The sequence below is a fragment of the Taudactylus pleione genome, unplaced genomic scaffold (assembly GCF_031769625.1).
Source record: "Taudactylus pleione unplaced genomic scaffold, aTauple2 ptg000254l, whole genome shotgun sequence".
In the NCBI taxonomy this organism is placed as follows: Eukaryota; Metazoa; Chordata; class Amphibia; order Anura; family Myobatrachidae; genus Taudactylus; species Taudactylus pleione.
Genome location: NW_028284656.1, coordinates 262,166 through 283,538, shown reverse-complemented (window position 1 = coordinate 283,538; position 21,373 = coordinate 262,166). Strand labels below are relative to the sequence as shown.

At 49.2% G+C, this 21,373-nt stretch overlaps 1 protein-coding gene across 3 annotated transcripts in view; it reads right to left on the bottom strand.

The window, feature by feature from the left end:
- Positions 1–21,373, bottom strand: part of KHK (ketohexokinase) — a 366,821-nt gene that overhangs the window by 162,016 nt on the left and 183,432 nt on the right. For all 3 annotated transcript variants that reach the window (XM_088480520.1, XM_088480521.1, XM_088480522.1), the window contains 2 exons: positions 16,685–16,831; positions 10,687–10,775 (listed from right to left, as the gene is read on the bottom strand). In XM_088480520.1, coding sequence (XP_088336646.1) covers positions 10,687–10,775; positions 16,685–16,831 — 236 coding nt within the window. The remainder of the gene's footprint in view (positions 1–10,686; positions 10,776–16,684; positions 16,832–21,373) is intronic.

The window sequence follows — 21,373 nt, the reverse complement described above, 5'->3', positions numbered from 1 at the left end:
CCCATACACCTACATATACTGTCACATACACTGATATAACAGCCATGGCTTTCCCCAGACACCTACATATACTGTCACATACACTGATATAACAGCCATGGCTTTCCCCATACACCTACATATACTGTCACATACACTGATATAACAGCCATGGCTTTCCCCATACACCTATATATACTGTCACATACACTGTAATAATAACCATGGCTTTCCCCATACACCTACATATACTGTCACATACACTGATATAACAGCCATGGCTTTCCCCAGACACCTACATATACTGTCACATACACTGATATAACAGCCATGGCTTTCCCCATACACCTACATATACTGTCACATACACTGATATAACAGCCATGGCTTTCCCCATACACCTACATATACTGTCACATACACTGTAATACTAACCATGGCTTTCCACAGACACCTACATATACTGTCACATACACTGATATAACAGCCATGGCTTTCCCCATACACCTATATATACTGTCACATACACTGTAATAATAACCATGGCTTTCCCCATACACCTACATATACTGTCACATACACTGATATAACAGCCATGGCTTTCCCCAGACACCTACATATACTGTCACATACACTGATATAACAGCCATGGCTTTCCCCATACACCTACATATACTGTCACATACACTGATATAACAGCCATGGCTTTCCCCATACACCTACATATACTGTCACATACACTGTAATACTAACCATGGCTTTCCCCATACACCTACATATACTGTCACATACACTGATATAACAGCCATGGCTTTCCACAGACACCTACATATACTGTCACATACACTGATATAACAGCCATGGCTTTCCCCATACACCTACATATACTGTCATATACACTGATATAACAGCCATGGCTTTCCCCATACACCTACATATACTGTCACATACACTGATATAACAGCCATGGCTTTCCCCATACACCTACATATACTGTCACATACACTGATATAACAGCCATGGCTTTCCCCATACACCTACAAAAACAGCCTCTTAAAGTAGAATGTCAGTGGCATAAATCTTAATTCAAATGACTTCCACACATACTGTAAAATAGGAATCCAGCCATCTGTCATCCTAACCCTCTGTCCCATGCTCACTGTCTACCCCATCCGTGTCACCCCTGTCTGTCTGCCCATCCCCTCTAGAATGTAAGCTCTCACGAGCAGGGCCCTCTTTCCTCTTGTGCTTTTCCTTTCTTTACTTATATTATCTGCTCTATACTCAAAAGCACCTAACCCGTGACTTTTGCCATCCTGCTTCTGTTGCAGCAGTGTATATACCATGTACTTGTCTTGTAGTGTCTTAAACTGTATGACACTGTTTTCTTGTTCTGCTCAACTGTCTATGTACTATGTTTATGTACTATGTCTATGTACTATGTCTATGTACTATGTTTATGTACTATGTCTATGTACTATGTCTATGTACTATGTCTATGTACTATGTCTATGTACTATGTCTATGTACTATGTTTGTGCACTATGTTTATGTACTATGTAAGACGCTGCGGAACCCTTGTGGCGCCATATAAATAAAGGATAATAATAATAATAGCCGAGTGTCCTACTGTATATGGTACTGGTGAAATTACTCCAGTCCCTGGTGCAAATGATCTGGAAAAATTACAAGTACCAGGGATTGATGGTAATGAAATGTGTAAACGTGTGTCTGATGTGACTCCTGCCATAATTGTAAGTACCAGGGAGGAAGCAGCACAGAGGAGCTGTGCAGTAATCCCTGAAGGAATGAGCAGTGGTCTGCTAGCAGTCACAGGGGACAGTAATATTGTGTGTCCAAAGTCTCCCCACCCTCACACAGAGACCCTCATTCCAGCAGATCTAGGAAGACAGGAAGTTTTCAAGATGGAATCTGGTAGGGTCAGTAATGTGTTAGAGTCCACCCATGTTTGTATGGCAACTGATGGTCCAGGTATCAGGGCCAAGGTATATAGTTCCCAGTATGTGATGTACCTCTGTGCTAAGATGGGTCATGAGGGGGAGGAAAGGATTCTAGCCCCAACTAACTATGACAGAGAGACCCTTAGCCTCATACTTCCTGTTGCTGAGCCTGTGATCCTGTCACACACCACTGACCCAGCCATAAGCCATACACCCCCCACTGGGCTGTTGGATAAGGACCTGACTGGAATGCTGGATAGTAATGCATTAGATGATCCTGTGAGGGAGGAGGGGGTGTCAGAGTCACAGCTGATCCTACCCCTTGAATTAGAAGTGCAGGCTGGTGATCAACTTTTTAAAAATGTGGTGTCTGATTGTACTTTGTCTCCAATGACTGACATGGAGGTTGCAAAAGTTCCTTCTCCTGTTGTAGGTCTCAGGGAGCTAGAAATTGACAATGATCACTCCCATATACTGTGTAAGGAGATGGAGCCAGGGCAGAGTGATAAAGGGAAGTACTCCCTACCTGAACCAGCAGTGATTCAGACCAGGTCAGATGAGCTGGAGGCCCAGGACTGCCCAGGAGGCATGAGTGAGGTGCCGTACTCAAGGCACAGGGTAGAAGGAGGTGTCCTTCACCCTCAACCAGAACTGGGGGAGACTTTAGCTTCAGGGTCTACCCCTAAGGTTGATGAGAAGGTCATATCTATGTTAGGTACTGCCGAATACTCCCATTCTGAATCCCACTCTATCACCTTAAACCAAATACTTAGGACTTTCGTGGAGTCTCAGGGAAGAGACCAGGAGGGGTTCCTGCCACGTCGCCTCTTTGCATACAGCGAGATGCCGCAGGAACACTCTGGCTTCTCACCTTCTGGACTCCTATATGGGTGCAGAGTGTGCGGCCCCTTAGATTTGGTTAAGAAAGAGTGGGAAGATAAATTGATTCCCCCTGAAATGTCAGTGGTGTCGTACATGGTGACGTTCAGGGAGGAGTTACAGTCCCTAAGGGGAATGGCGCAGAATGACCTGAACCCTGCGCAGGTGAAACAGAAGCTCTGGTATGACGGCAGCATGAGGGAGGGCACCTGTGAGTTGGGCCACAAGGGCCTGGTGCTGAGCCCTATACAGCTGACCAAGCTACAGGCTGCCTGGGAAGGTCCCCAGCTAATAGTGCCACTCTCCAAGATGTCACTTATGTGTTGGCAGCAGGGGAGGGATGGAAGAGCGAGACTGTGTACCACAGTAATATGCTCAGAGCTTGGCATGACATGGAAACTTGTGTAATAGCCATGTGTCACCTAAATGACAATGATCAGAAACCTGGCCCCTTGGTAAATTTAGCAGCTGCTGCTAAAGAGGCAGATGGGTACAGCAATGGGGTAACATGGTATTGGGGGTCACAGGAGAGAATGTGATAGGTGGATCACTGTCTCTCCTGTGTCCAACTTCAGGGGGGCGTGTGACAATTAATCACAAGAATAATCGCCAGAAATAATATTTTGTGAACTATGAAGTCCTTTAATTGACCTGTGTGTACCTAGAAGGGCTGAGGTATTACCCCACCTCTTTTGAAGATAGGCGTTCCAGGAAGAGGGGTTTATAATGATCTATGTCCTGTGATTTGAGGAGTGTTATATAACTGTGTGTCCTTTAGTTCTATAGACTGTATAAACATGGTATGTCCATTGCTATGTGGTGTGCAGGTCAGAAAGGGCTGGAATTAGCAAGTGAATGGCTTTCAGGTAACAAACTAATGTATATCCCTCATAGTGTGAGGCCATGTGTGACCAACTCTCCATTTTTATGACCCTGAAGTCAGTGTCCTAGATCATAATCCCAGAACCAGACCTCCTTGTACCCCAGTGCCCTACTTCTAAGGACTATTGTTATGCTATAGAGGCTGAGATAAGGATTCTGGTATTTACTATAGGTCTAGAAGGGGGAAGTTGAAGAGTGAGTTATATCATCACTTATCTTTAAAGCAGGGACCCTGTTAGTTTGGCCAGGTAACCCTGTATTGGAAATCTGTTAATCTCAAACCCTGCTGACCTGATTGGGAGACCCTGTTAAGTATGAACAAAGAATTAGGGATGTATAAAAAGAGAATACCATCCAACATTCATTGTTCACTCCTTGGGGATCAGACAGTCAGGTCTGGGAGTGCATCAGGATATTCCTGTGGGTGAGATCCCCCACCCCATCAGCAGTGCTAAGAACTTTACTGTAACTTGTCTTAGGGACTCTGAATTATTTCTCTCTTTTATTTTGTAAGAGAATATTTGCATTATAATCTGTTTGTCATTTTATTAATATTTTTGTAACTAAGCCTTCAAAAATATGAGATATGGTAAGAACTTACCCTTGTTATCTCTATTTCTACGAAGTCCATAGGGTTCCACAGGATACCTTGGGTATAGGTGTGACGTCAGTCGCAGGGCACCAAAGAGTTAAGCTTTCAGCCTCCCAGGATGCACTAGGTCCCCCTCCTATACCCCGCCCCCGAGCCAAGGCACCTCAGTTAGTTACCAAGCCATAGGCCGGAGGAGGAGAAGGAAGAGAGAGAACAAAGATCTGGACACATACAAGAATCACATTCTCACCAGAGGGAGACGGAAAACCGGTGACCAGAGCAAAGCCCATCTGCAGCACAGGTGCGACAGGGCGGGAGTCCTGTGGAACCCTATGGACTTCGTAGAAATAGAGATAACAAGGGTAAGTTCTTACCATATCTCATATTTTCTACTTCAGGGTCCATAGGGTATCCACAGGATACCTTGGGGATGTCCCAAAGCAGTATCCTTTAAGGGTGGGGACGCTCCTGTGCAGAAAGGAGAATCCGCCGCCCGAAGGAAGCATCCTGAGAGGCGAAGGTGTCAAACCTGTAATACCTCACGAAGGTATGGACAGAAGACCACGTAGCAGCCTTGCAGATCTGAACTGCCGAGGCACCACGTCGAGCTGCCCACGAAGGACCCACAGACCTAGTGGAATGAGCCTTCAGTGAAGGAGGGACCGGTAGGCCTTCATGAAGATAAGCTTCAGAAATAGCCATACGGATCCAGGCTGCCAAAGTTTGCTTTGAAGCAGGCCAACCCTTTTTACGGAAGCCAAAGAGGACAAACAAAGCGTCCGACTTCCTAAACGAAGAAGTGCGGTCAACATAAGTCCTTAAGGCCCGCACAACATCCAAAGAGGCCTCACCCACGGAAAGACCCGGTGAGTTAAAGGCCGGAACAACTATTTCCTCGTTAATATGAAACTGGGAAACAACTTTGGGAAGAAACTCGGGCCGAGTGCGGAGCACTGCCCTGTTCCCATAAAAAACCAAGAAAGGGGGTCTACAAGAAAGAGCCCCTAACTCAGAAACACGTCTGGCCGAAGCAATGGCCAGAAGGAAAACAGTCTTAGCTGTTAGCCATTTAAGATCCACTGAGCCCAGTGGTTCAAACGGCGGTCCTTGGAGAGCCCTCAGGACCACAGCCAAATCCCAAGGCGCCACAGGTGGAACAAAGGGCGGCTGAATGCGGAGAACACCCTGCATAAAGGTGCGCAAATCCGGGATTGTAGCAATCCTACGGTGAAACCAGACAGATAGGGCCGAAACCTGTACCTTCAAAGAAGCAAGGCGAAGCCCATGATCTAGTCCCGCTTGCAGGAAGGCGAGAATCCGAGACAGACGAAACTCCCGCGGTGCATAACCTCTCGGTCGACACCACTGGAAGAACGTATGCCACACGCGATGGTATATCCTCGCGGAAGACGGTTTCCGAGCTCGTAACATGGTCCGCACCACCGAGCTGGAAAACCCCCGGGACCTCAGCATGGCCGTCTCAACAGCCACGCCGTCAAAGACAGCCGAGTCAGGTCCGGGTGAAGGCAAGGACCCTGAGACAGAAGGTCCGGTCGTAGCGGCAACCGCAGAGGAATGTCCACGGACAGACCCTGAAGGTCTGAGAACCAGTGCCGTCTGGGCCACGCGGGAGCTATCAACAGGAGCGTCCCTCCTTCCTGTTTGAATTTCCGGATTACCCGTGGAAGAAGGGAGACCGGAGGGAACAGGTATGCGAACCGGAACGTCCACCGGACGGACAGAGCATCCACCAGAGACGCCCCTTCGTCTCTTGTGCGAGACCCGTACACCGGCAACTTGTTGTTGTGCCGGGACGCCATGAGGTCGATTTCTGGAAGACCCCACCTGTCCACCAGTAGTTGAAAAACGTCCGGGTGCAGGGACCATTCCCCCGGATGAACGTCCTGGCGACTTAGAAAGTCCGCCTCCCAATTGAGCACTCCCGGGATGAAGACCGCTGATATGGCCGGAAGATTGCGCTCCGCCCAAACCAGGATCTGAGAGACCTCTACGAGAGCCGCCCGACTGCGAGTTCCTCCTTGCCTGTTTATGTAGGCCACGGTGGTAGCGTTGTCCGACTGGACCTGCACCGGGCGACCCTGGAGAAACCGCTGTGCCTGCTGGAGAGCATTGAAGACCGCACGGAGTTCCAAGATATTTATTGGAAGCTCCGCTTCTGTCGGCGTCCACCTGCCCTGGAACAAGTGTGGACCCGAAACTGCTCCCCAGCCCCGAAGACTGGCGTCCGTTGTCAACAGGACCCAATTTGGAACCCAGAACGGACGTCCCTTATTGAGGTGGGTCGTCTGTAACCACCACGTAAGGGACAGGCGAACCTCCTGGGTGAGCACAATCGTCTGGGACTTCAGAGACTGAGTCAGCCCGTTCCACTTGGACAGGATCAGGTGCTGCAGAGGTCTGGAGTGAAACTGGGCGTATTCCACCATGTCGAACACCGACACCATGGAGCCCAGTAACCTCATCGCCGAGTGTAAGGACACCCGGCGGCTGTGCAGATAACTGCGCACCCTTGACTGTAAAGCAGAGATCTTGTCCTCCGTCACGAAGATCCTTTGCTGTCCCGAGTCCAATAAGGCTCCAAGATGCAGAATCCTCCGAGACGGGATTAGAGTGGACTTCTGCCAGTTGATTAGCCAGCCGTGCCGTTGCAGCAGTGCAATGGTCAGGTCCAAGTGGCGTAACAGGAGCTCTGGAGATCCTGCCACCAATAACAGGTCGTCCAAATACAGCAACATGCGGACTCCCTGCAGCCGCAGAGAAGCCGCCATGACCGCCATCACCTTGGTGAAAACACGTGGTGCTGTTGCCAGGCCAAAAGGTAACGCCCGAAACTGGAAGTGGTCGCTGCTGATTGCAAACCTGAGGAACTGTTGATGGCGCCAAAGAATAGGGACATGCAGGTAAGCGTCCTGTATGTCCAATGACACCAAGTAGTCCCCAGGTTCCAGCGCCAGAATGATGGACCGTAGGGTCTCCATCCGAAACTTCGGGACCCGCAAAGACTTGTTGAGTGCTTTGAGGTTGAGAATCGGACGATATGACCCATTGGGTTTCTGTACCAAAAATAGATTTGAATAGAAACCCTGGCCCCTCTGGGAGAATGGAACCGCCACTATAACTCCAGCCTGGAGCATAGTGTGCAATACCTTCCGCAGCTCCGTAGCCTTGTTCCGGTCTGATGGGAGACCCGTGGTGAAGAAGCGAGCCGGGGGTCTGTGCCGGAAGGAGAGGGCGTATCCGTGGGAAACCACCTCCAGAACCCAAGTGTCTGTCGTAGTGGTCGACCAACACTGGGCGAACTGTAGCAGGCGGCCTCCCAACCTGGGAACCCCCAAAGGGAGGCCCGGACCGTCAGGCCGCAGGCTTGTCATCTGGCTTGGGGGCCGGACGTCTGGTACTCCATGCCTGCTTCCGGGGCTTGACCGATTTCTTAGGGCCAGCCTGTCGAGGAAACGACTGTGGTTTGGGCCTGCCCTGGGCCCTAGATGACCGAAAGGACGATGGTCCCGAACCAGAAGGAGCAGCGGCCGACGGGAGACAGGCAGATTTGGCTGCCGCCAGCGTGGCCACAATCTTATCCAGATCCGGACCGAAGAGAACTTCTCCGGTAAACGGCAACGCTTCCAGACCTTTCTTGGAATCTGCGTCCGCCTTCCAGGATCGCAGCCACAAGGTGCGACGAGCAGCTACCGCTGCTGAAGAAATTCTAGACACCAGAGTACTAATGTCTAGAGCCGCCTCGTTGATGTAGGTGGCCGAATCACGGAGATTGCCAATCAACTCCGCCTGATCGGCCGGACAGTCGGATTCAAAAGAAGCCTCTAATGAATCCGCCCAGCGCTCCATCGCTCTGGCAACCCAGCAAATGGCCATAGCCGGCCGTGCTGCCCCCCCTGCAAGGGAATAAGCGGACTTCAGGCAGATTTCTACCTTGCGGTCCGTAGCATCCTTAAGGGAGGACATGGATGGCATCGGCAATGTGGCACTACGGACAAGACGGGTCACGTGAGAATCCACCTGTGGAGGGGATTCCCACTTCGCAAAATAATTATCCGCGAACGGATAAGCCACCGCCAGGCGTCTCTGCGGCTGGTATCTTTTGCCAGGTTGTTTCCACGCCTCCTCTAAATGGTCCACCAACTGACCTGAAAGAGGAAAGACTGTGGCATCGCCCTTCACATCTTTGAAAAAGGCATACTTAGATTTAGCCGCTGGGGGAACTTCGTCCTCAATCACCAAGGCTGTGCGGACCGCCCGAATAAGTCCAGGAATATATACTTTGGACTTAGCATCAGCGTCCTTAGTATGGAGAGGTTCCTGATCGTAAGGATCTAGAATCTCCCCATCATCAGACGTCCCTTCGTCATCCTCATAAGGAGCGGACAGAGACGCCACCGGCCTTTTATGAGACCGCATCACAGACTCCCCTTGCAACACATCCGACAAGTGCTGTACAGAACTCGTCAGGGAGTTAACCCACGCTGGCTCCTGAGAACCCGGGAGCGGGGAAATAGGGAGACTGTGGGGTACCACCAATTGTCGTGGGAACCCCTGCATGGGTGACGACACCACAGACTGCTGGGACAAACCCATCGGAGTAAACGCGGGCTGCGGAGCTAACTGGCCCACTAAAGCTGTTAACGCCTGAGCGAAACAAGCCCAGGGCGGCTCCTGTACCGGTGCTGTAACCGTAATAGGCCGCGCCATGGACAAACACTGCCGGCAAAGGCCCTCCGCGCTACCCTCCCCCTCCGCTAACGGTACTTTGCACGTGGTACACTGTAGCCGGAGGGGAAAATCACTTTCAGACATGATGGCACCACGTATGTGACCTCTCTCACCAATTAAGTATTAAATAGGCGAGAGACCACCCTGCAGCACCGCACCGCAAGGGCTTTAGCAGAAAGAACAGGGACAGTAATAAAGCTGACAGTTTAGAGAAGAAAAGATTACAGGCAGCAGCGCTAGCACAGTCACATACAATGCAGAGAAATAACAATTCCTGCACTAACAGCGCTGATCACTCAACTACACAGACACAGGGCCTGGTAGGACACAGCGCTGCATACACAGACCTGACCACAGCGGAGGAGAGGTATGCGGGGGGACCCAGACCACGATGCTTCCTTCCAGCGCTTCCAGCAGCGTTCACCATGCGTTCTGGAGAAGATGGCCGCCGAGGAGCAGAGAGGAGGCTGGCCTGGGGGAGGAGCGCTGCCACAGGACCAGTCGGCAGCATGCAGAGAGGGCTGTGTGCAGCGGGGGAGGCGCCGGCTGTGAGACAGGGAAGGCGCGCTCCCCTGGCATGCATTTAACCCCTGGGACGCCGCAGCGCTAACGCTCTGCTGCGGTCCGCTGTCCCAGGGGGTAGTGGAAGCGCAGGTTGGTCGCCTGGCTCCACGCTGCAGCCAGTCCCCAGGGAGCCCCCTGCCTGGGGACTTAGGACCATGTGATCAGCGGGGACCCACCGCGGGACCCCGCTGCTTACCTCTGTCCCCCTTGAATCCGGCCATGGTCCGGAGCATCTGGGGTCACCGCTAGCTGTGACCCCAGACGCCCACCAGCATCCCCGGATCAGTACCGGCGTTCTGGTACCGGCGGGGTGTAGGGAAGACAGCATGGACGTCAGGACTGACTGTCCATGCTGTTCATCCAGTTGTGCAGCCACAGCTGCATGAAGAATAAGCTTCAGGGGCTCTTCTAGCCCCCACTCCAACAGGTGCACCCGACTCCGGCCGGGCACCAAACTAAACTGAGGTGCCTTGGCTCGGGGGCGGGGTATAGGAGGGGGACCTAGTGCATCCTGGGAGGCTGAAAGCTTAACTCTTTGGTGCCCTGCGACTGACGTCACACCTATACCCAAGGTATCCTGTGGATACCCTATGGACCCTGAAGTAGAAATTTTTTTGGGATTAAACACATGTAATCTAGCATATTCTCTGTGATTCTTATTGAACTTGCGTGCCTGGATAGGCCCATGCTACATATATGTGTCTCATTTGAATGTGATTTATTATTAATCTGTTGGGAGATCGCAGACCTCCGGAGAACCGTCTGCGTGGTGGCAGAAGAACCGTGTATTTTGGTAAGTGACCACGGTGCGCCGGCATCACAACCAGCTGATCCAGATTGTTGTATCTGCGAGTCAGCCCGGGTTCATGACACTATTCTACTCTCTTACTTGTTCCCCTGTCTCAGGTGTAACATTTGCCTATAGAACGTAAGCTCTACTATGAGCAGCTCCCTCACATGGTATTTTATGAATGCAGTTGTCTATATGGTTAGCCTATTTTTCCCCACTGTTGGGGGCTCCGATCACTGCTCAATAATAATAAATAATACACTTTACATGTAGAGAAAAAAAGATCTTACCCCTTCTGCACACGTGGGTACAGCCCAACAACAGCCTCAGCAGCCGAGTTAAACCCCAGATATTTGGCTACATCTTTACTGACGAACACCTGGAGAGACAGGAGAGAGAAGATAAAGTACCCGAGTCATGTACACAGCGCCAGCCAGGTACAATTCACAGCTCATTAATGACAGAAACAGGGGAAATGATCAGGTTATTTTAGTAGGTTACTGTGACCGGATAACCTTACTCTGCCAGGCGGTCAGGATTAGCGTTACTGTGACCGGATAACCTTACTCTGCCAGGCGGTCAGGATTAGCGTTACTGTGACCGGATAACCGTACTCTGCCAGGCGGTCAGGATTAGCGTTACTGTGACCGGATAACCTTACTCTGCCAGGCGGTCAGGATTAGCGTTACTGTGACCGGATAACCTTACTCTGCCAGGCGGTCAGGATTAGCGTTACTGTGACCGGATAACCTTACTCTGCCAGGCGGTCAGGATTAGCGTTACTGTGACCGGATAACCTTACTCTGCCAGGCGGTCAGGATTAGCGTTACTGTGACCGGATAACCTTACTCTGCCAGGCGGTCAGGATTAGCGTTACTGTGACCGGATAACCTTACTCTGCCAGGCGGTCAGGATTAGTGTTACTGTGACCGGATAACCTTACTCTGCCAGGCGGTCAGGATTAGCGTTACTGTGACCGGATAACCGTACTCTGCCAGGCGGTCAGGATTAGCGTTACTGTGACCGGATAACCTTACTCTGCCAGGCGGTCAGGATTAGCGTTACTGTGACCGGATAACCGTAATCTGCCAGGCGGTCAGGATTAGCGTTACTGTGACCGGATAACCTTACTCTGCCAGGCGGTCAGGATTAGCGTTACTGTGACCGGATAACCTTACTCTGCCAGGCGGTCAGGATTAGCGTTACTGTGACCGGATAACCGTACTCTGCCAGGCGGTCAGGATTAGCGTTACTGTGACCGGATAACCTTACTCTGCCAGGCGGTCAGGATTAGCGTTACTGTGACCGGATAACCTTACTCTGCCAGGCGGTCAGGATTAGCGTTACTGTGACCGGATAACCTTACTCTGCCAGGCGGTCAGGATTAGCGTTACTGTGACCGGATAACCGTACTCTGCCAGGCGGTCAGGATTAGCGTTACTGTGACCGGATAACCGTACTCTGCCAGGCGGTCAGGATTAGCGTTACTGTGACCGGATAACCGTACTCTGCCAGGCGGTCAGGATTAGCGTTACTGTGACCGGATAACCGTACTCTGCCAGGCGGTCAGGATTAGCGTTACTGTGACCGGATAACCTTACTCTGCCAGGCGGTCAGGATTAGCGTTATTGTGACCGGATAACTGTACTCTGCCAGGCGGTCAGGATTAGCGTTACTGTGACCGGATAACCGTACTCTGCCAGGCGGTCAGGATTAGCGTTACTGTGACCGGATAACCGTACTCTGCCAGGCGGTCAGGATTAGCGTTACTGTGACCGGATAACCTTACTCTGCCAGGCGGTCAGGATTAGCGTTACTGTGACCGGATAACCGTACTCTGCCAGGCGGTCAGGATTAGCGTTACTGTGACCGGATAACCTTACTCTGCCAGGCGGTCAGGATTTGCGTAGGTTACTTCTTCACCACTCCTAGAGTATAAGGATAGCGTGTATTTTGCGGCCAATAATACTGTATAGCGCTGTCCAGTGGGGGGTAAATGGAGCAAGCCACCCACCCCCTAACATCCTTCCCCTCACCCCTTTTTGTGCCGCTCCCTGTCCCTTGTTTTGGTGAGGTGGAAGTGTAACCAATGCTGACAGCAGATCCGGATGATGTAATGAATGTATGTATCTGACAAGTAACAATATTTCTTTCCTCATAGTGACCTCTCTCTTCACACACTGGCATGTGCCCACGTAGGAGTGGTCTGATTACCATGTGGGGATGTAAGTGGGTGCTTGGTGGCATTGAGGACTCTGATGGGCATATCACTGCGGGGGTTTTCCTCACTCCTGTGCTGAGGCTATTTTCTGAAGTTATCACTTCTCATATCCCAACATCACTATCACTGATTCTGTATACTGTACCCACAGATAATACCATTAGTCTTTTTAACCATTCTAACTAGAGACCTGCGCAGAGCCCTTGGTTTGATTTTGGCTCTAATTCATCGTTCTGTTTTGGATCTGTATTTCCTGTGATTTGGGCCTGTTTTTGTATTATTAACCTCAATGCCATTTCTGGTCAATTTTGACCATCTTACAGTTCACAATATTGTTCACCAATATTGGCCAAAGGCTGGCTAGACTAAGCAACATACTAAGCAACAGAGCAGCGGCACAAACGCACGGCAGTTTAAAAGAATATAGTACATCTGTGAAACATTGCCACACAGCAGTGGCAAACAGGATGGCAGTTTAATAAACTATACAATACCTAAGAAACCAAGAATGGTTTCATTAATAAATAACTAGATCAGAGGCCTGAGGGCAGTGCAGATAAATGGAGGTGGAGTATGTTCCAAAAGAAGACAATACTCACAATCAAATGTACTAAGGGCCTGATTCAGACCGCTCGAGAGTGCTATGCGCTCACAAGCGGGTCGAAACTGGGGCACTGCGCACGCGCCGTACGTGCGCGCAAGCCCCGTAGCGAGTGAGAAATTCACTCACTCCGGGGCTCGCTACAAATGGGGTGGCTGTCGAGGTTGATCGACAGCTCGCCCCATTTTGTAGGCGGGGAGGGGGGGTGGGTGGAGAAACTGAGGCGTTCCTGAAGGAACACCTGCCATTTGTGGGCGGCCCTACTGACATCACTCGTGATGTCAGTAGTGAGCTTCCTGCTCTATTAGAGCAGGAAGCTCACTGGGGCTTGCGGTAGACGAGACCCTACCACAAGGGTTTCGTCGCAAGCCTGATGGTCACAACCATTGCGACCATCACCTGGCCGCTCGCAAAAGCTGTGGGTGGTCACCCACAGCTTAGCGAGCCGCCAGGAGGCAGGCTAAAAAATAAAAGCGGCCGCCCTCATTCAGAGCAAGCACTTGCTTTTTGGGAGCGGCTCTGAATGAGGTCCAAAGTACACATAGCATACAGTTGGTCATAGGATATACACAAAATTGGGATTACAGAGCTCCTTAGATTCCTTTCTAGCTCACAATACAACATGGGGTAATCCCCTTATGTGCATGCTCTGTCCACATAAATTTAGCGAGAGGGGTTTTTCCATTCTCTCTAATGGACAGTAGAGAGTGTCCTCCTCTCTGTACATGAGACTGCTTGGGGAGATGTCAATGGTCACTCCGAGGAGTCTGGAGAGGGGAGAGTTATCTTTTCATGTCCCTCCAATACTTCCAGGGATTCTGCGTCAGGGGCTGGCTTTCCCCTCTGGTAGAAAATGGGCCACAGAGGCAGGCAACAGTGTCCTGTTAGAGAGCAGCAATTAGCTGGTTGTGGCCCCGGCCCTCCCTTCATCTCCTGAGATCACTCACACTGGATGTGGCCCCGACCCTCCCTTCATCTCCTGAGATCACTCACATTGGGGCTGCAGCCTCTCTGCTCAACCACCAAAGCACAGGGTATGAGCAGATTTTTTTTTTACCAAATTAAATATACATTTTGTTAAATATATTCATTTCTATGTACATTCTGTAAGCCTGGTGTACAGTGATTTCACTGTCACAGCCCTGCAGCCCAGGGATTTACACTTCAATGCAGACGAATGCAAGATACTGTAAAAAAAAAAAAAGAAAAGAAAAAAAAAGGGTTTACATTCTTCTCTGTATCAGGACCACAGATTGTAAGAGAGTAAAAGCCTATCAAAGCGTTACTATACAAATGACCTACTGATTCCCTAATGTTATGCAGCTATATAGTTGTTTATAAAAGCCTATCCATTGGAGGATATTCATGAACCCCTTTCCAGGTCACCTTACTGTATGACGGGATAGTCACTTCCATCCATACCAGGTCACCATCCTGTATGATGGGAGAGTCCCCTCCATCCTGTATGATGGGAGAGTTATCAACAGGTCACCTTCCTGTATGTAGGGAGGGTCACCTCCATCCTTATCAGGTCACTCCCTGTATGATGGGATAGACACTTCCATCCATACCAGGTCACTTCCTGTATGATGGGATAGTCACCTCCATCCTTACCAGGTCACCATCCTGTCTGATGGGAGAGTCATCACCATTATCACCAGGTCACCTTCCTGTACGAGGGGATAGTCATCTCCATCCTTATCAGGTCACCTTCCTGTATGACAGGAGTGTCACCTCCATCCTTGCCAGGTCACCATTACAGGTACACTGGCTACCATTCAATTTATGGGACACTTATCTCCTTACCAGATCACCCTTCTGTATGATGGGACAATGATCTCCTTCATTACCAAGTCACCATTCTTTCTGAAGGGACACTGTTCTCCTTCCTTACCAAGTCACCATTCTTTCTGATAGGACACTGATCTCCTTGCTTACCAAGTTACCATTCTTTCTGATGGGACACTGTTCTCCTTCCTTACCAAGTTACAATTCTTTCTGATAGGACACTGATCTCCTTCCTTACCAAGTTACCATTCTTTCTGATGGGACACTGTTCTCCTTCCTTACCAAGTTACCATTCTTTCTGATGGGACACTGATCTCCTTCCTTACCAAGTTACCATTCTTTCTGATGGGACACTGATCTCCTTCATTACCAGGTCACCTTTTTGTCTGATGGGATACTGATCTCCTTCATTACCAGGTCACCTTTTTGTCTGATGGGACACTGATCTCCTTCATTACCATTTACCATTCTTTCTAATAGGACACTGATCTCCTTCCTTACCAAGTTACCATTCTTTCTGATAGGACACTGTTCTCCTTCCTTACCAAGTTACCATTCTTTCGGATGGGCCACTAATCTCCTTCCTTACCAAGTTACAATTCTTTCTGACGGTACACTGATCTCCTTCCTTACCAAGTTACCACTCTATCTGAAGGGGCACTGATCTCCTTCCTTACCAAGTTATCATTCTTTCTGATGGGACACTGATCTACTTCATTACCAGGTCACCATTCTATCTGAAGAGGCACTGATCTCATTCCTTACCAGGTCACCATTCTATCTGAAGGGGCACTGATCTCATTCCTTACCAGGTCACCATTCTATCTGATGGGACACTGATCTCCTTCCTTACCAGGTCACCATTCTATCTGAAGGGGCACTGATCTCATTCCTTACCAGGTCACCATCCTATCTGAAGGGGCACTGATCTCCTTCCTTACCAGGTCACCATTCTTTCTGAAGGGGCAATGATCTCATTCCTTATCAGGTCACCATTCTATCTGATGGGTCACTGATCTCATTCCTTACCAGGTCACCAGTCTATCTGAAGGGGCACTGATCTCCTTCCTTACCAAGTTACCATTCTTTCTGATGGGACACTGTTCTCCTTCCTTACCAAGTCACCATTCTTTCTGATAGGACACTGATCTCCTTCCTTACCAAGTTACCATTCTTTCTGATAGGACACTGTTCTCCTTCCTTACCAGGTCACCATTCTTTCTGATGGGGCACTGATCTCCTTCCTTACCAGGTCACCATTCTTTCTGATGGGACACTGATCTCCTTCATTACCAGGTCACCTTTTTGTCTGATGGGATACTGACCTTCATCCTTACCAAGTCACCCCTCTATATGACTGGGCATTGATTTCCTTACATGTCACCTTTCTGTCTGATGGAGCACTGATTTCCATCCTTACAGGTCATCTGTCTGACAATATACAGACCTCCTTCCTAACCAGGTCACCATTCTGTGTTTTGAAAGGACACTGATCTCCTTACCAAGTCAGTTTTCTGTTTGAGGAGACATTGAACTCCATCCTCACCTGGTCTCCTTTCTGTCTGATGGGACGCTGATCTCATTCCTTACCAGGTCACCATTCTATCTGAAGGGGCACTGATCTCATTCCCTACCAGGTCACCATACTATCTGAAGGGGCACTGATCTCCTTCCTTACCAGGTCACCATACTGGAATAATTGAAATAACTCCTCTCTCTCCTTTTCAATCTCCACCGAGATGGTGATACGCTGGTCTAGGGCACAGCTCTTGTTGTAATCCTGCACTCTTTGTATCATCATAGTCTGCTCATCAGCATTCCTACCCTGAGAAAGAGAGCAAAGATAAACTGTATGAGTCTACAGCATATTACATTTGAGGCTTACATAACGACACACATCCCTTAAGGATACATTACTACATCAATGTACAGTGTGTATAAATACTGTATAGTATATTAGGTGGAGGTGCGTTGGTCAGCATTATAGTGGTAATATCAGTACACAGTGGGTGGAGGTGCGTTGGTCAGCATTATAGTGGTAACATCAGTACACAGTTAGAAGGGATGTGCAGTTCTGCATTACCTTAGCCAAATGTTGGGTGATATTACCACTATAATGCTGACCAGCGCACCTCCATCTTATGTCTACTGATGTTACCACTATAATGCTGACCAGCGCACCTCCACCCACTGTGTACTGATATTACCACTATAATACTGACCAGCGCACCTCCACCCACTCTGTACTGATATTACCACTATAATACTGACCAGCGCACCTCCACCCACTGTGTACTGATATTACCACTATAATACTGACCAGCGCACCTCCACCCACTGTGTACTGATATTACCACTATAATACTGACCAGCGCACCTCCACCCACTGTTTACTGATATTACCACTATAATGCTGACCAGCGCACCTCCATCTTATGTCTACTGATGTTACCACTATAATGCTGACCAGCGCACCTCCACCCACTGTGTACTGATATTACCACTATAATACTGACCAGCGCACCTCCACCCACTCTGTACTGATATTACCACTATAATACTGACCAGCGCACCTCCACCCACTGTGTACTGATATTACCACTATAATACTGACCAGCGCACCTCCACCCACTGTGTACTGATATTACCACTATAATACTGACCAGCGCACCTCCACCCACTGTTTACTGATATTACCACTATAATGCTGACCATCGCACCTCCACCCAATGTGTACTGATATTACCACTATAATGCTGACCAGCGCACCTCCACTCAATGTGTACTGATATTACCACTATAATACTGACCAGCGCACCTCCACCCACTGTGTACTGATATTACCACTATAATACTGACCAGCGCACCTCCACCTACTGTTTACTGATATTACCACTATAATGCTGACCAGCGTACCTCCACCCAATGTCTACTGATGTTACCACTATAATGCTGACCAGCGTACCTCCACCCAATGTGTACTAATATTAACACTATAATGCTGACCAGCGCACCTCCACTTACTGTTTACTGATATTACCACTATAATGCTGACCAGCGTACCTCCACCCAATGTGTACTGAGGTTATCACTATAATGCTGACCAGCGCGCCACCACCCAATGTGTACTGATATTACCACTATAATACTGATCAGCGCACCTCCACCCAATGTGTACTGATATTACCACTATAATACTGACCAGCGCGCCACCACCCAATGTGTACTGATGTGAACACTATACTGCTGACCAGCGCACCTCCACCGAATGTCTACTGAGGTCTCCACTATAATGGTGACCAGCGCACCTACACCCAATGTGTACTGATATTACCACTATAATACTGACCAGCACACCTACACCAAATGTCTACTGATATTAACAATATACTGCAGACCAGCGCACCTCCACCCAATGTACACTGATGTCACCACTATAATGCTGACCAGCGCACCTCCACCCACTGTGTACTGATATTACCACTATAATGCTGACCAGCGCACTTCCACCCACTGTCTACTGATATTACCACTATAATGCTGACCAGCGCACTTCCACCCACTGTGTACTGATGTTACCACTATAATACTGACCAACGCACCTCCACCCACTGTCTACTGATGTTACCTCTATAATGCTGACCAACGCAACTCCACCCACTGTCTACTGATGTTACCACTATAATAATGACCAGCGCACCTCCACCCACTGTCTACTGATATTACCACTATAATACTGACCAGCGCACCTCCACCCACTGTGTACTGATATTACCACTATAATGTTGACCAGCGCACCTCCACCCAATGTGTACTGATGTTACCACTATAATACAGACCAGCGCACCTCCACCCACTGTCTACTGATGTTACCACTATAATACTGACCAGTGTACCTCCACCCACTGTGTACTGATATTACCACTATAATGTTGACCAGCGCACCTCCACCCAATGTCTACTGATATTACCACTATAATACTGACCAACGCACCTCCACCCACTGTCTACTGATGTTACCACTATAATACTGACCAGCGCACCTCCACCCACTGTCTACTGATATTACCACTATAATACTGACCAGCGCACCTCCACCCACTGTGTACTGATATTATCACTATAATGTTGACCAGCGCACCTCCACCCAATGTGTACTGATGTTACCACTATAATGCTGACCAGCGCACCTCCACCCACTGTGTACTGATATTACCACTATAATGCTGACCAGTGCACCTCCTCCCACTGTGTACTGATATTACCACTGTAATGCTGACCAGCGCACCTCCACCTACTGTGTACTGATGTTACCACTATAATACTGACCAGCGCACCTCCACCCACTGTGTACTGATATTACCACTATAATGCTGACCAGTGCACCTCCACCCACTGTGTACTGATATTACCACTATAATGCTGACCAGCGCACCTGCACCCAATGTCTACTGATATTACCACTATAATACTGACCAGTGCACCTCCACCCACTGTGTACTGATGTCACCACTGTAATGCTGACCAGCGCACCTCCACCTACTGTGTACTGATGTTACCACTATAATACTGACCAGCGCACCTCCACCCACTGTGTACTGATATTACCACTATAATACTGACCAGCGCACCTCCACCCACTGTGTACTGATGTTACCACTATAATGCTGACCAGCGCACCTCCACCCACTGTGTACTGATATTACCACTATAATACTGACCAGCGCACCTCCACCCACTGTGTACTGATATTACCACTATAATGCTGACCAGTGCACCTCCACCCACTGTGTACTGATATTACCACTATAATGCTGACCAGCGCACCTGCACCCAATGTGTACTGATATTACCACTATAATACTGACCAGTGCACCTCCACCCACTGTGTACTGATGTCACCACTGTAATGCTGACCAGCGCACCTCCACCTACTGTGTACTGATGTTACCACTATAATACTGACCAGCGCACCTCCACCCACTGTGTACTGATATTACCACTATAATACTGACCAGCGCACCTCCACCCACTGTGTACTGATGTCACCACTGTAATACTGACCAGTGCACCTCCACCCACTGTGTACTGATGTTACCACTATAATACTGACCAGCGCACCTCCACCCACTGTGTACTGATATTACCACTATAATACTGACCAGCGCACCTCCACCCACTGTGTACTGATGTCACCACTGTAATGCTGACCAGCGCACCTCCACCCACTGTGTACTGATATTACCACTATAATACTGACCAGCGCACCTCCACCTACTGTGTACTGATATTACCATTATAATGCTGACCAGCGCACCTGCACCCAATGTCTACTGATATTACCACTATAATGCTGACCAGCGCACCTCCACCTACTGTGTACTGATGTTACCACTATAATACTGACCAGCGCACCTCCACCCACTGTGTACTGATATTACCACTATAATACTGACCAGCGCACCTCCACCCACTGTGTACTGATGTCACCACTATAATACTGACCAGCGCACCTCCACCCACTGTGTACTGATATTACCACTATAATACTGACCAGCGCACCTCCACCCACTGTGTACTGATATTACCACTATAATGCTGACCAGTGCACCTCCACCCACTGTGTACTGATATTACCACTATAATGCTGACCAGCGCACCTGCACCCAATGTCTACTGATATTACCACTATAATACTGACCAGTGCACCTCCACCCACTGTGTACTGATGTCACCACTGTAATGCTGACCAGCGCACCTCCACCTACTGTGTACTGATGTTACCACTATAATACTGACCAGCGCACCTCCACCCACTGTGTACTGATATTACCACTATAATACTGACCAGCGCACCTCCACCCACTGTGTACTGATGTCACCACTGTAATGCTGACCAGCGCACCTCCACCTACTGTGTACTGATGTTACCACTATAATACTGACCAGCGCACCTCCACCCACTGTGTACTGATATTACCACTATAATACTGACCAGCGCACCTCCACCCACTGTGTACTGATGTCACCACTGTAATGCTGACCAGCGCACCTCCACCCACTGTGTACTGATATTACCACTATAATACTGACCAGCGCACCTCCACCCACTGTGTACTAATATTACCACTATAATGCTGACCAGCGCACCTCCACCTACTGTGTACTGATGTCACCACTGTAATGCTGACCAGCGCACCTCCACCTACTGTGTACTGATGTTACCACTATAATGCTGACCAGCGCACCTCCACCTACTGTGTACTGATGTCACCACTGTAATGCTGACCAGCGCACCTCCACCCACTGTGTACTGATATTACCACTATAATGCTGACCAGCGCACCTCCACCCACTGTGTACTGAT